Source organism: Drosophila ananassae, chromosome 3R, assembly GCF_017639315.1.
Source record: "Drosophila ananassae strain 14024-0371.13 chromosome 3R, ASM1763931v2, whole genome shotgun sequence".
Classification (NCBI taxonomy): Eukaryota; Metazoa; Arthropoda; class Insecta; order Diptera; family Drosophilidae; genus Drosophila; species Drosophila ananassae.
In genome coordinates, this window is record NC_057930.1 from 15,953,054 (window position 1) to 15,967,670 (window position 14,617).

The 14,617-nt window shown below is 43.0% G+C and overlaps 5 protein-coding genes across 5 annotated transcripts; 3 read left to right on the forward strand and 2 right to left on the reverse strand.

The window, feature by feature from the left end:
- Positions 1–68: 68 nt before the first annotated feature.
- LOC6498463 (ATPase family protein 2 homolog) lies at positions 69–3,374 on the reverse strand. Its single transcript, XM_001962842.4, has 3 exons — positions 2,847–3,374; positions 2,299–2,790; positions 69–2,246 (listed from the first exon to the last, which is right to left on the reverse strand). The coding sequence occupies exons 1-3, from the start codon at positions 3,250–3,252 to the stop codon at positions 754–756; spliced, it is 2,391 nt and encodes a 796-aa protein (XP_001962878.1). The 5' UTR covers positions 3,253–3,374; the 3' UTR covers positions 69–753.
- A 327-nt stretch (positions 3,375–3,701) lies between these two features.
- LOC6497034 (magnesium transporter NIPA2) lies at positions 3,702–5,461 on the forward strand. Its single transcript, XM_001962841.4, has 2 exons — positions 3,702–4,075; positions 4,318–5,461. Exons 1-2 carry the CDS (start codon positions 3,784–3,786, stop codon positions 5,172–5,174), a joined length of 1,149 nt encoding a protein of 382 aa, XP_001962877.3. The 5' UTR covers positions 3,702–3,783; the 3' UTR covers positions 5,175–5,461.
- Positions 5,462–5,476: 15 nt separating this feature from the next.
- Positions 5,477–6,935, forward strand: LOC116656041. Its single transcript, XM_032455272.2, has one exon. It carries the CDS (start codon positions 5,693–5,695, stop codon positions 6,878–6,880), a length of 1,188 nt encoding a protein of 395 aa, XP_032311163.1. The 5' UTR covers positions 5,477–5,692; the 3' UTR covers positions 6,881–6,935.
- A 1,465-nt stretch (positions 6,936–8,400) lies between these two features.
- Positions 8,401–9,535, forward strand: LOC6497036 (phosphatidylethanolamine-binding protein homolog F40A3.3). Its single transcript, XM_001962839.4, has one exon. The coding sequence runs from the start codon at positions 8,605–8,607 to the stop codon at positions 9,385–9,387; it is 783 nt and encodes a 260-aa protein (XP_001962875.1). The 5' UTR covers positions 8,401–8,604; the 3' UTR covers positions 9,388–9,535.
- Positions 9,536–9,632: 97 nt separating this feature from the next.
- On the reverse strand, positions 9,633–12,944 carry LOC6498462 (uncharacterized transmembrane protein DDB_G0289901). The gene is made up of 3 exons (XM_001962838.4): positions 11,058–12,944; positions 10,157–11,004; positions 9,633–10,098 (listed from the first exon to the last, which is right to left on the reverse strand). The coding sequence occupies exons 1-3, from the start codon at positions 12,748–12,750 to the stop codon at positions 10,036–10,038; spliced, it is 2,604 nt and encodes an 867-aa protein (XP_001962874.1). The 5' UTR covers positions 12,751–12,944; the 3' UTR covers positions 9,633–10,035.
- Positions 12,945–14,617: the final 1,673 nt, after the last annotated feature.

Below are 14,617 nucleotides of genomic sequence, written 5' to 3' on the forward strand. Positions count from 1 at the left end.
GTTATAGACATTTTTGAGCTAAAATTAAAATTTAGAAATAAAGAAAATAAAAGCCAGCTCAGTTTTAATTTGAAAAAAGACATAGTTTTACTTTATTTTTGTGAAAAAAAAGATTAAAAATTAACATTTATTTCATCATAAATCTTAAATTTTTGTCAACACTGTATGACCTTAGTGGACCGTGAAACAAACAATTTTTCTTAAAATTGAATTCTATATCGGCTCTCAGATCTGAGACCGTCGAGAGTATATTTTTCGAGTAAAAAGAATTGATTTCCCCAACAACAAGACTTAACAGTTCTCCACTTGTGTTAAGATTCGAGAAAGCCCCTTTATTAGTTGAGAAATTTCAGTTGCTCGAAATTAATTTATTTCCAATTAACTGACGCATCAAATTTTTTGAGAACACATTGTTTCGACACATGATTTATAAACGAATTCCATGCCGGAATTTTATTTAAAATTAAAAGCTGAAGTGGAGTAGAATACAAATGAAAATCAAGCAGTTCCCTGATTACTGGCATTGGGGGTTTCTTATCATTTCGGCCTAATCTCTGGACACTAAATTATAGCCAGGGGATGTTCTAAACCAACTACGCAGCCTATATATCTTAATATTGCCTGACATTGCCTTGTTGATTTAGAATCAGAAGACTTGTGATTTATATTATACAATTTTTAAAGTTCTATTAGACAAAGTATTATTAAAAATATTTACAATCACATATAACTTCTATTTCTTATAAAGACCGTTTACCTTTTCAGATAATCTTCGTAGAGTTTCAACAGTTCCGGACTGGTCCTTGGTGGCACCGCCTTGAGGGCATGCTCGAAGTCCGCCCACTGAACATGCTCCGCCTCAAAGCTCTGCTCCAGAGCCCTCAGTGCTGCCTCATGACACACGGCCTGAATCTCCGCACCAGAATATCCATCCGTTAGTTGCACCAACTTCTCCATGTCCACTCCATCGGCTAGAGGCATTGCTCGCAGTTTGATCTTCAGGATTTCCCGGCGGGCTTCGGCTTTCGGCAATCCGACGTAGAGAATCCGATCGATTCTTCCCGGACGGAGGAGAGCCTTGTCGATCATATCAGGTCGATTGGTGGCCGCCACAATGGTTACGTTCTGCAGGGCCTCCACGCCATCCATTTCGGTGAGCAACTGCGTCAGGACGCGTTCCTTCACCGAGGACGACCCTGAATCACCGTCCGCTCTCTCCCCACCGATAGCGTCAATTTCATCAAAGAAAACTATGGCAGGAGCCACCTGACGAGCTCTCCGGAACACCTCCCGCACCGCCCTCTCAGACTCACCCACCCACATCGAGAAGAGTTCCGGCCCTTTGATGGACAGGAAGTTTAGTTTGCTCTCCGTGGCCAGGGCTTTGGCTATCATTGTTTTCGAACAGCCTGGTGGGCCGAACATAAGGATTCCTCTGGGTGGCTTGATGCCCAATCGCTGGAACTTTTCCGCGTGGAGCAGCGGCCACTCAATCGCCTGCTGCATCGCCAAACGGAGCTCGGACTGACCCCCGATATCCGACCACTGCACATTGGGGCACTCAATTAGTACCTCTCGCATGGCTGAGGGCTTGATGCGTGTCAAGGCTGCCTGAAGATGCTGGAGCTGCAGGGGATTCGGGTGAGCATTTAGCATTCCTGCATAAACCAAATTCGCCAAATCCGCTCCTACGTAGCCGTGAGTTATGGACGCCATGTGCTCCAGATCCTCTTCACCTAGTATGTTTTGTACTGAAGACGTCAGACACTTGATGATGTCCTTTCTGGCTGTGGGACTAGGCGCCCCTAGCTCAACTTCGCTGTCCAACCGACCAGCTCTTCGTATACTCGGATGCAGTGCCTCAATCTGCGAGCTTGTCGCCAACACAAAAGTTTTACTTCCCTTTAGATTCCGGGGACTATTCAGCTGATCCAGAAGGGAAAGAAAGGAGAGCGAGACGCGCTTGACCAAGTCAGTGGGTTCTTGCTTGGGACACAGGTTGTGGATGTCCTCAATCAGCAGGAGAGTGGGATGCGGATAGTGATTGTATGCCAGTTCAAAAATTTCAGCCAGTCTCTTTTCCGTTTCGCCAAGGAATTTGCTATACACTTCGCAGCTATTGATGGGTATCAGTTTGATGTGCCCGTGGCTGCGTTCCTCGGCCACCGAGGACATGGCCTCCAGGATCATGGACTTTCCGCAGCCGGTAGCCCCATAGAGTAGCATTCCACGGGAAACCTTAAGGCCTAAAGAAAAGATTGTCTACTGTTTAGTCTTATTTTACTTAATCAGACCTACCTGCTGGTAATTTCCTGAAACCCAAAGCATACTCCATGCTTTCCTCAACCAGCTGCAAGTGTCTGTCTAGGCCACCGATTTGGGACTTCGTGATGCGACTACTGCTCGGCTGTTTCTCCTGAGGATGTTCCTCAGCTCCATTTACCAATTGGAGCTTCGTGACATTAGTGACCTGTACAAAAGTTAGGGGCTTGGATTCCAGACTAAGATTCGACAAAGTTTCCTCCACAGAACTTTGCCAGTGCTCGAAAGCGAAAGTCAGCGATTTGTTGAAGAAATTTGTACGAATTCGACTGCCCACGCAATAGATATGGTTCACAATGTCCTTTTTCACTATGTGGGTAGCGTCCTGAAGCTGTTCTGCGCGCAAAGGTGCCTCTTTGCTGTTCATCTGACGAAGTGAGATGCTGGAAGCGGCTATAAGTCGACTCGTGTCCAGGGCGCATATTTTCAAGAGTTTTCCCCGCAGTGAGGTCCAATGGAATTTGAAGTCTAGAAGAGAGAGAAAGAGCCATTATAATGCTAAGTAATTTACAAATAAATCTTACCCGCATCGTTCACAAAGATGGTGGAAAGGAACTGCTCCGGAATTGGCCATACGATCCTTACCAAAGGTGGCTCTTCCGTCGCCAACGCCTGAATAACCACGTGCTGACCGATATGTAGCTGCGCCAGTTGCATAGCTCCCTCGGAGAGGAAGATGATCATGTTGGTGTACTTGAGAGGTAGATCCTTGAGGGAATCCACTTCAAAGTTTCGCTGCTGGACGCTTGTGGTATAGAGGACCCCACTTCGCACAAACTCCGCCGTGGAATTTGGGTCAATCTCGCCCTGACTAAGAGTGGGGCATATTTCCTCATGATTGTCCCTCGCCTTGGAGGGAATATGAGCTCCGCAAGTTTCGCAGTGAAACCAACTGGCCTGATTTTTCTTACTATTTGATTTGGGCGGCATTTCTCTCACCGGTTGCACGTTTTGTTTTTATTATGATCCGCGAGCTGCCAACTTGATTGAAATATATGGTTTCATTCATAATTCTACTGTGGAATCATTTAAGGAGGAGATATTAATAAGAAATACAATATTAAATAAATGTTATAATATATTTTTAAATAAAATAGATGTAAATTTATTTTTCCCATAAAAATTTACTTAAAAGTTAAAATTCTTAAAACCTAAATTGTGAGAAAATACGTTTCATGTTTTTGAAAATCGAGGAACTCAAATCAAGGTCACTTAAATTATAAAATCATGAAAAAATCGATTAAAAAGTTAAATAGTTGGACAAAAAATCTAAAAACAAAACAAAATTGGTATTTTCGATAGGAAAAATCTATATCCTGATTCATGATGACAATAAATATATCGATTTTATAAATAGATATCGATAGTTAGATATATTCAACAACCCTGGTACTATTGTGACTCACGCGAAAGGGGCTGCGAAAAGCAGGAGATAAACATTTGGAGCCGAAAGAATTAGACATGAATAGTGAAGCCTCATCACTGCAGATGCCCTTGGCATCTTCTCCGCAGGCGGTGGGGGAAGCCAGCCAAATGCCCGCAGCCACACCCGCCGCCATTGCAGCCGCCATCTCCAACACGGACTTCTACATTGGTGTCGGCCTGGCGATCTCCTCCTGCTTCTTCATAGGATCCAGCTTCATCATCAAGAAGAAGGCTCTCATCCGACTGAGCAGATATGGTGAAGTGCGGGCGTCGGCCGGAGGCTTTGGATACCTACGGGAGTGGATCTGGTGGGCTGGGCTTCTTACAAGTAAGTGGAAAAACTGAAAGAGGAAATTAGATTTTTTAAAGTTATTCAGATTCTCTCAAAAGACATTAGTTTTTGATTAAATTCTTAAACTTTAAATGTTTATAATTTAACCTTATTTGTCAGAACAGTTTGCCTAAAGCCGACAATGAAGGTTTCCCTATTTAAAACAGACAAACATATCTTCTTATCGCACTAACCGAGTTGACTCATCGCCCCATTATTTTCCGTTTTTGTCTTTACAGTGGGCCTGGGAGAGGCAGCCAATTTTGCGGCGTACGCCTTTGCTCCGGCCTCCTTGGTGACCCCTTTGGGTGCTCTGAGTGTGATCATCTCGGCCGTGATGGCCTCCAGATTCCTCAACGAGAAGTTGAACCTGCTGGGAAAGATTGGATGCTTTCTGTGCATATTGGGATCTACTATCATAGTGATTCACTCGCCCAAGGAAAAGGAGGTCGAGGATCTGCAGTTACTGTTCGACATGCTGCAGGATCCAGTCTTCATTCTCTACGTGATCTGTATAGTTGGTTCGACCGTGTTCGTTGCCTTCTTTATCGCCCCCCGTCACGGCCACACGAATGTGGCGGTCTATATATTCATGTGCTCCGGAATCGGGTCCCTCACGGTGATGTCTTGCAAGGCCCTGGGACTGGCAATCCGGCAGACGCTCAACAATGGTGGCAACGTGTTCTTGACATGGATGCCCTGGTTCCTTATCCTTGTGACGGTCACATTCATAGCCATCCAAATGAATTATCTCAACAAGGCTCTGGACATATTCAACACTAGCATAGTGACCCCTGTTTACTATGTGATGTTCACCACCTTGGTAATAGTGGCATCCGCCATTCTATTCAAGGAGTTCACCCACATGAAGTTCGAAGACATCCTCGGCGATGTGTGCGGCTTTCTTATTGTTATCACTGCTGTTTTCTTACTCAATGCCTTCAAGGATATAGATATATCGTTAAGCGACGTGCGTGGTCTTATGCGTCCGAAAATGCAACGGGTGTCGCAGTTCGACGAGGAGGTGCTGGTAACGAACAACACCAAGGAGCGACGCATCTCCTACGGTTCCGGAGACATGTTCCGGAAGGCCTGACACAAACAGCGCTATCAGGTGTAGTTGCACCCCTTGCAGCGGGCGACATAGAGACGCCGTAGGCGAAGCATCGGTCCAAATATCTGTGCATATCACATTCATATATCATCCCATATATCATATTCGCCATGTATTGTTCCTTCCATTTTGTTATCCATACATTCGCTAGTATAAGACACTAATTTTAGGTTCGACAATATATATAAACGACTTATTATTATACAAATGTGTTAGATAAATTTTTATTAAATCTGGTACTTGAAGTCTCTTCTGTATAACTCCTATAATTCTGTATATTTAACTCCTTGAGAGATGAAAATTAATATCTTCAGAGTGCAAGCAGTTGCTTCAACACACGCTTACCTGGAAACTGGTAATATATATCCCCTGTACTCTGTTTAATGACAAACATTCCCCCTAATTGAACACCATCAAAAGTATATTATAGCCCAACCACAGTGCCTATAGAATAGAGAACATGAGAATTTGGAATTTAGATCCAAACCTTTAGTCTACCAATGGTTAACCACGCTACAAGTTACACAAACCATACTATTGTATACGTGGAGCTCCTGCTATGGCGCTTCTACAGTGTATTCTTCCACTACTTCGGCCTGATGCGACACCAATACGATCGATCACAGAACAAGGTGACATTGACCTACTATAGTGTCACCATTGCCAATATGGTGGGTCTCTTTTTGGTTTGTGTACTGTGTAGAGACCTGCCCATCAACGGGATGCAGTTGGGGTTCGTTATTTCATTGCTATTGCAACCCCGTTCGGTGTTTGAAAAACGGATCAGGCTAATTAACAAGATCTTACGGATATCTCCGCATTTATTTTATCGTTACGATCGAAAGTTTCATATCAACGGCACCCTTCCCTTCACTTCTTTCATTAAATTCACTTACCTTGATGAGATGATGAGCGGAGAGGATAATTCTAAAATTTTTATTTTAATCGGAGGTAAAATTTTGACTTCCAAGGTTTCGAATTACATCATTTACATAAGTTGCATGCTTATGAGCTCTACCATTTCCCTGATATTTAAATACATTGAATTTGTGAATAAAGAAATTGCTACCATTGTAAAGAGACTGCCGGTAGCGATCCTGCGAATGGAGCACCGTGCGGTAAGCCGGATGAAACGGCGACTGATCCTTATGCAGAACCTGAAGAAAATGTGTTCCCAAATCATCGAAATGATATTCGAATGCCTGGGTAGCCAGTTGCTATTCCTGATGTACTTCAACGTAAGCTTCCTATTTACGTTACAATTCAAATATCAAAGGGCTATCGTTATAAATATTATCTGCGGAATGTCTCTTCATACATTTCTGAGGTCTCTCGGCCAGTTGATAACGATGTATGGCACTAATATCGTAAATAACCAAGTGACGCCCATGTACGACTTTGACGAATTCCGGTCTAATCATAACTGGATGCAGAAGACGTTCTCTACGTGGAGGACCGAGGATTGGTCAGAGCTTATCAACCAGGACTCAATGCATCATTTGCTTAAGGCTCGCCTGAAAGTTCTCGGCTTGTTCGCTCCCAACGAACGACTCCTGTTCAATATCGTCTTCGCCTATTGCACAATTGCTTATTTGAAAATTATGTGGGAACAGGCGGCGCTGAAGTCAGGAAATAACAAATTACCCTTTGAAAGTAAACTTATAATACATCACTTCATTGCCGCATAAGATATGTAACTATATTTAAATTTTTCAATAAAAGATTTTTGTAATATTCTTTACTCTAATCCTCAACTGATTTTCCTACAGTTTTGAATGATTTTCAGTCACAATTCCAGTCTCAGTCCATAATTTCCAACCATTATTGGGTATTATTTTATTAATTACCGTTAATACGAAGCTAAAATGATACACATTAGTGGTAAATATGGAAAACTACCCATCCAAGTGTACAATTTTCATACTTAATCCATTGAAGTTCCAACACTGGAGCGGTATAAGTTGGTAGATTCGAGGCAACAATGACTCTTTTGAAACTCCGTTTGAAACTCCGTAAAAGGTTCTTTATTGGAGGCCGGGTCCTGCTGCTCCGATTTTATCTTTCGAATTTGTATTATCTCGGATGGATGCGCCTTCAGTACGATAAATCTCGAAATGAGGTTCAATACACATCCAAAAATATCGGAATATCAAGAATAGTCCTAATGTTCTATATAATTTATGAAACACTAGTCGTTTCCGAGAGCTACAGCCGGCAACAGGACGATATCGGAATAATAGTATTCATGGTGTTTTTGTTAATTACTCCGAAAAGTGTTTTTGAAAAGCAAGTCCGGCTAATTAACGATTTTTTGCGGATTTCATCAAAACTTTATCGGCATTGTGAAGGTGATATCTCGTGGCACTGGTCGATTCTTTGTTCGTTTGCTTTTAAAGTAATATATATAAACATAATGATGGACTTGTTGATTGAAGCAGACTTAGTTGAATTTGTGTTCATCCTGCCAAGATTTATAATAATTTGGCTAATTTTCATGATTTGTCATCTCACGAGCTTGGCAATATCGCTTCTTGACGGATACAACGAGTGGATAAGGAATACAATTTCCTCTCTCGAAGAGAATCTGCCCCAAGCTATCCAGCAAAATAAGCTGCGATCTGTTAGAAGTATGAGGCGAAAAATTACATCATTGCTGGCTTTAAATCAATGGATTTCAAGGATTACGGAACAAACTTTTGACTGCCTCGGCGCCCACATGGCCCTGCTAGCCTTCTACAATCTCAGTTTTCTTCCAGGGCAATCCATTATAGATCTAGACTTTAAGTTGTATAATGCACTGTCCATCTACAGCCTGAAATCTTTCATTTGTGCATTAGAGAAACTATCGATTGGACCTCAACGAAAGTACTTCTTATGCGACAGAGATTGGTGGGAGCATGTCTTTAAACACAATTTGGCCAAGCCCCAACTGAAAATTTTCAAATTGGTTACTCCCAATAGGCAACTGTTTTTTCGAATAATATTTGCGAACTGTAGCCGAATGTATCTTCAATATATGTGGATACTTGCCGAAATGAGAAACAAAAATAAACAAATATAATTAAAACTTAAAACTAAATATAAAACTACTGATTTTAGATGTAAGTCTCTTAAAAGATATTTTTAGATTAAAACTATAAGAATCAAATCAATCAAATTTTTGTCTTAAAATATTTAAAAAGTGTATATATCATTTCAAATATTAAAGAATATTTATCAAGTAATCGTTTATTTATCTTTAAGAAACTTATTTCAAATCCAAATTCAAATTTAACGTTTCCTACCGATAACAATCGACTTGGAAATTATCGGTATTTCTCAGTGAATGGCAGAGTTGCCAACGAAGCGAAAAATATTAAATTGACAATAAAACGCAAATTCCATAATAGTTCTGATTGTAATATCCTTAAATATGAGTCTGGTTCGTCTACGGTCGTTGCGTAATCTGCAATGTAACACTTTTAGCTCCTTGTGGAATAACTTTGCCCGTTGCACCACCGCTGTGAATGCCGGCAAAATCAGCAACCATATCAGTGACCCGGCCGCCATTAGAACGCTGAAAACTTTTTCGGCAGGAAGCGAATATCCCATTTTAACCAAAGAATTCGCATTTACTGGAGCCAAACGAAATTACTCGAGCAAAGCTATTGCCAAGACAATGGAGGAACACTGCGTGGTACCCGATGTTATCGAAAAGGCCCCGACGGCCACCGCCACTGTCGAGTACCCATGTGATATCAGCGTAAAGCCGGGCCAGATACTGACCCCCACCCAGGTGAAGGATGAACCGTGTGTTAAGTGGGAGGCGGACAGCTCTAAGCTCTACACCCTATGCATGACCGATCCGGATGCCCCCAGTCGCAAGGAACCCACGTTCCGCGAGTGGCACCATTGGCTGGTTGGCAATATTCCCGGCTGTGATGTCTCGAAAGGAGAGGTGCTCTCCGCCTACGTGGGATCAGGTCCTCCGAAGGACACTGGTCTCCATCGGTACGTTTTCCTCATTTATGAGCAGAGATGCAAGCTGACCTTCGATGAGAAGCGCCTGCCGAACACCAGCGGCGAAGGTCGTGGAGGATTTAAGATTGCAACATTTGCCAAGAAGTACGCCCTCGGCACTCCCGTGGCTGGCAATCTGTATCAGGCGGAGTACGACGACTATGTGCCCATTCTCTATAAGCAGTTGGGAGCTTAAGGGTCGAACCCTATTGTGATTCCACGAGCAGCATAATTATATAATTGCACCATGGATTGGTTTCGAAAACTGCAAACGTTTAAATAATGCCATAAAAGACTTTGTAACCCTTTGACGGGCAATTAAATTGTTAAAGAATTGGGAAAAATTTGTTTCATTTTATCATTTATAAGAAGACAATTTGGGGAAAACTTACTTTCTCTCAAAAAATTCAATCTAAAAGCTATAGATAGTTCTAAAATGGATAGTATGTTTGCTGGCAGGCTATTTATTTTCAATTATTCCAATTACAAAACTAAATTATGAGTAGGATTCATCTAAGGTCTTACAATCGGTCTTACAATCATCCAAAAATTTATATTTTGCAAAATTTTAAAACACTATACTTATTATTGGAGCATAATTACTCATCTGTTGATCTGTATTCGTCGCGCGTCTCTTTATTTAAATATACTACTTGCTGTAGACAGATTTTTTTTGTTTTCTTTTTATGCATATAAAGGTCTTTAATATAATCTAGTTGCGTAACATTATGTTCCGTATAATAATCCAGAAGATGATCTACAATGCATCGGATGTGGGTTCTTCATGCGGTCGAACTTTGAGTAAATGAGGGATGCAATGTTCGTTTTTCTACGTCAATTGCACTTACTCCTGAACAGCAGCCGGAAATGTTTCGGCATGCTTATCCCATTCGGTAGCGCTAATTGCCTAAAAATAGAATTTATTAATTAGTTTATTAAAAAATAAAATAGCATTTGAAACTCACAAATATTTCGTCGAAGGCCTGCTTGGCCAGCCAGTGGAAACATGGGCTCTTCCACTCTCGGGCCGTAGCCTGCTGATCCCGGACAGCGTCCTCGACCTTGGAAGTGGAGTTGGCGATAGCCTTGTACTTGACCCACAAGTAGACCATACTCTTCATCTTGTATACCCAGAGGTCGTTGGGTATACCGCGAATGATGTCCTGGATTTCCTGCATGTTCACCTCGGTAACGTTATCCAAGAAAGTCCGATTCATTAAAGTGAAGATAGTCTTCAAGGTGTCGAACGGCACATCTGCGTTCTTGCCAAGGCCGTAATGGGCTGACTTAATGATAGCGAAGATCACCTGCTCGGTGGAGAGCTTTGGTAAATTGGGGAGGAAGCAGTGCTCCAGGTTAAGATCGCCGCAATCCTTGAGCTGCTTGTTGATCTCCTCGCCAACAGTCTTGTAGTCCTTCCACCAGTTAGCCCAGTCATTGTACTTCTTCGACTCATAGAGCGGCGCCCACTCGCTTCTCAACCGCTTCCGGCAGCGCTTGCTGACCTTGCGGGAGGACTTTGCATCGTCCACGCCTTCATCCTCCGAGTCCTCGTTCAGTACGATGGCAGCCGACGAATAGTCCTCGTCGTCGGCGTCCTGGTTTGTACTGTAATTGAAATGTTGCTCAAAGAAGGCCACGGCGTACGAGTCGGCCTCCGGCTGGGGCATCTTCCTCGGCTGATCGTTCAGATAGGGAATCTTGAAGCCGCCCATTAGAAAGCCGCGCTTACGAGCCACGCGACGCCACTTCTTTTCGGCCTTGGATACTGGCTCGTTCGACTGTGGTGGTGGTGGAGCTACGCGCTTTTGTCCTGAAAGAAAAACAGTCTTAGAGAAAGAAGTGGAGAAGCGCTATACTACTCACCGATTTCCGGATCTTGAATATTGGAAACTGGAATATTTTTCGGAATCAGAGCCGCCGATTTGCCACCTTGAGCTGGAGGTCTGGCCTGCCCTTGGCCACCTTTATTGACTGGCGGTCCGCTCTTGCCAGCTGTTCCCGTTCTGCCTGCCCCTGGTCCAGTCTTGGGAGCTCCAGTATCAACTTTTCCTGATCCGGTCGCCACTTTGCCTGGTTGCTGTCCGGAAACGGGAGCTTTTCTGACGACTGTACTGGCATTGCCGGAAGTGGGAGCCGCCTTCGGCTTATTGGGTGCTCCAATTGGAGCCTTGTTCGGCCCGCCAACTGGCTTCACCGATGGTTTGTTTCCATTGTTGGTAATACTCTTACGGACTACGGCCGCCGCCTTTGGATTGTTACGGATATTCTGCACTGCCTTGACAGCAGGCTGCTGTGTTGGTTTTCGAACAGCTCCTCCGTTGTTGACGTTAACCTTCTGTAGCTGGTTGCGCTTCGAGTTGAAGGCACGCTGACTCGCTTCCCAGCCAGAAAGGGCGCCACCTCCACCCCCTCCGCCGGCGGACTGATATCCGGAACTCTGGAATGAAGTCGACTGTGAATTGTTCCAGTTGCGAGAGTTGGCTTCCTGGAAGCTGCGGCTAATGTTGTTGCTAAAGCCCGATCCTCCCGAATTGTTGAAGCCTCCTGATCCTCCCGAATTGTTGAAGCCTCCTGATCCTCCGAAATTGTTGTAGCCTCCAGATCCTCCGGAATTGTTGTAACCTCCTGATGCTCCCGAATTATTGAAGCCGCCCGCTCCTCCAGAATTGTTGTAACCTCCAGATGGTCCTCCAGAATTATTATTGAAGCCTCCCGATCCACCAGAGTTGTTGTTGAAGCCACCCGATCCACCAGAGCTATTATTAAAGCCGCCCGATCCGCGGTTGTTGAAATTATCAAAGTCGCGATTGTCCTCCTGGAAGTTGGAGCGAGAAGAGCCAAAGTTTTGGCCAAAGTTTCCGCCACCTCCGTTGCGTCCAAAATTGTCATTAAAGCCGGCACGCTGATCGCCGAAGTTGGGCGATGGCTGCTCGTTGAAGTTGTCGGCCAAGTTGCCGTTCCCACCAAAGGAACGGGAATTGCCGCCAAAGGCGGCGCCATCGTTTTGTCCAAAAGAGCCCCGATTCCTTATTTCATCTTCGAAGAACCTTGACTGCGACTGCTGATTGCCACGATTAAAATTGTCCTGGTTAAAATTACCGGAGTTTCGGATGGGCTGCTGGTCCATCAGACGTCCCATATTGGACTGCTGGCCCTGGGAACGGAAGTTATCCTCGAAGTCACCGCGCCGCATATCGGAATTATTATTTGAGTTCTCGAAGCGCTGGTTATTCGAATTAAAGCCACTGCGATCATCGAAAGAACGCCAGTTGTTGTTGGAGCCGGGGCCATTAAAATCGCGGTTGGCGCCGCCACTGCTTTGGGCGTTGTAGTTGCCGCGGTTGAAGTTTCCGCCATCCGGACTCTGGTTACGGTTACCTCCGTAACCACCACCGCCGCCACCTCCACCATAATTACCAAATCCGGAAGAATTTCCAAACGAACTTGACTGGGGACCCAAGCCGCCGCCACCACCACCAGCGCCGCCAGATGAAGTTCCCATTCCACGCCGCTGGCCGACTCCGTAAGCGTCTCTATTCATTTGACGAAAGTCCATTGCGTTTGGTATCTCAGGTATCCTCTGCTTGACCTGAGTGTACCTTAGCTGCACAGAATTCGAAAACGCTCCGAAATATTATAGTTTTCTTTACAATACGACACAAATTTCTGTCGAGCCTCAAAATGTTTCCCGAATTTTTCGCAGTTTGGCAGTCAGGGTTGCAAGACGAGTGAAAAACCGGCTATATATACGGCTTTAGAATACAATCAGTGTTGCCAACTATTAACAGTCTATTATAGCCAATCAGGCCAACTCAAATAGCCTAAAATAGTCGATTTGGAAAAAATACCAAACGAAAACGGTTTAATTTTGGAAACTAGATTCATTATGTTACAGATTATTCTCTAAAATAAATGATAAAATGTTTAAGAAGTTATCAGAAGTTATAGCACAAAAGTCTCTGACCAGCCATGATGCCATTTTTTTTAGCGACAAATGGCCAGATAATGGCTAAATTTCCAACACTTTTACACAACCTCAGTATATTTTTTCGTATATAATTGCTATAATACTATAAACGTTATCGATTTTTTCATAAAAGTGTTTTTAAGTTCAATATCTTAAAAGATTCCTAAATAGGAATAGGATTCTGCATCAAAATCCAAGATCAAAATATTTTTGAGATTTTTTTTTAAATTTTCTGGGTGGTCCCCTTCAAAATACAAGGAAGGACAAAATGGCCCCCAGCGATGGCTATATCTTGGCCAATTTCCATCCGATCCTTGAGCGGAATACCTTAAACGATTCGTATATGGATTCTTCATGATTCTGCATCAAAATCCAAGAACAAAATATTTTTGAGATTTTTTTTGAAATTTTCTGGGGGGTCCCCTTCAAAATACATGGAAGGACAATTTGCCCTCCCATCGAAGACTATATCTTGGCCAATTTCCATTCGATCTTTGAGCGGAATACCTTAAACGATTCGTAGATGGATTCTTCATGATTCTGCATCAAAATCCAAGAACAAAATATTTTTGAGATTTTTTTTGAAATTTTCTGGGGGTCCCCTTCAAAATACATGGATGGACAATTTGCCCTCCCATCGAAGACTATATCTTGGCCAATTTCCATTCGATCTTTGAGCGGAATACCTTAAACGATTCGTAGATGGATTCTTCATGATTCTGCATCAAAATCCAAGAACAAAATATTTTTGAGATTTTTTTTGAAATTTTCTGGGGGTCCCCTTCAAAATACATGGATGGACAATTTGCCCTCCCATCGAAGACTATATCTTGGCCAATTTCCATTCGATCTTTGAGCCGAATGCCTTAAACGATTCGTAGATGGATTCTTCATGATTCTACATCAAAATCCAAGAACAAAATATTTTTGAGATTTTTTTTGAAATTTTCTGGGGTGTCCCCTTCAAAATACATGGAAGGACAATATAGCCCCCAGCGATGGCTATATCTTGGCCAATTTCCATCCGATCCTTGAGCGGAATACCTAAATCGATTTGTAGATGCATTCTTCATGATTCTGCATCGAAATCCAAGAACAATATATTTTCGAGATTTTTTTTTAAGTTTTCTGGGGGATCCCATTCAAAATTCATGGAAGGACCACATATGGCCTACAGCGATGGCTATATATCGACCAATTTCCATACGAAATACCCCTAAAAGACTTTTATATTTTTTCTCCATCTTCCTGCATCGAAAAATATCACCAAGAAACTTCGCATAAATTTATTACTTTTTTATTTATGATGGGATCCTCTGTAAAACCCTTTGTTTCTATATGTGGCTAAAAACTATATCTCTACCAATATTTATCTGTTCTAGAAACAGAATACCGCACACAATTGGTGTATCGATTCTTCACCAATCTGCTTAAAAAACTGACGACGATGTTTGAG

Bases quoted from the DNA above. Each gene is read 5' to 3' on its own strand.
- LOC116656041 (XM_032455272.2), top strand. From the start codon at position 5,693: ATGGTTAACCACGCTACAAGTTACACAAACCATACTATTGTATACGTG.
- LOC6498463 (XM_001962842.4), bottom strand. From the start codon at position 3,252: ATGCCGCCCAAATCAAATAGTAAGAAAAATCAGGCCAGTTGGTTTCAC. The intron at 2,791-2,846 runs GTAAGATTTATT...TCTCTCTTCTAG, and splicing joins CATCTTTGTGAACGATGCGG to ACTTCAAATTCCATTGGACC. The intron at 2,247-2,298 runs GTAGGTCTGATT...TCTTTTCTTTAG, and splicing joins TTTCAGGAAATTACCAGCAG to GCCTTAAGGTTTCCCGTGGA.
- LOC6497036 (XM_001962839.4), top strand. From the start codon at position 8,605: ATGAGTCTGGTTCGTCTACGGTCGTTGCGTAATCTGCAATGTAACACT.
- LOC6498462 (XM_001962838.4), bottom strand. From the start codon at position 12,750: ATGGACTTTCGTCAAATGAATAGAGACGCTTACGGAGTCGGCCAGCGG. The intron at 11,005-11,057 runs GTGAGTAGTATA...TTTTTCTTTCAG, and splicing joins TATTCAAGATCCGGAAATCG to GACAAAAGCGCGTAGCTCCA. The intron at 10,099-10,156 runs GTGAGTTTCAAA...TTCTATTTTTAG, and splicing joins AGGCCTTCGACGAAATATTT to GCAATTAGCGCTACCGAATG.
- LOC6497034 (XM_001962841.4), top strand. From the start codon at position 3,784: ATGAATAGTGAAGCCTCATCACTGCAGATGCCCTTGGCATCTTCTCCG. The intron at 4,076-4,317 runs GTAAGTGGAAAA...TTGTCTTTACAG, and splicing joins GTGGGCTGGGCTTCTTACAA to TGGGCCTGGGAGAGGCAGCC.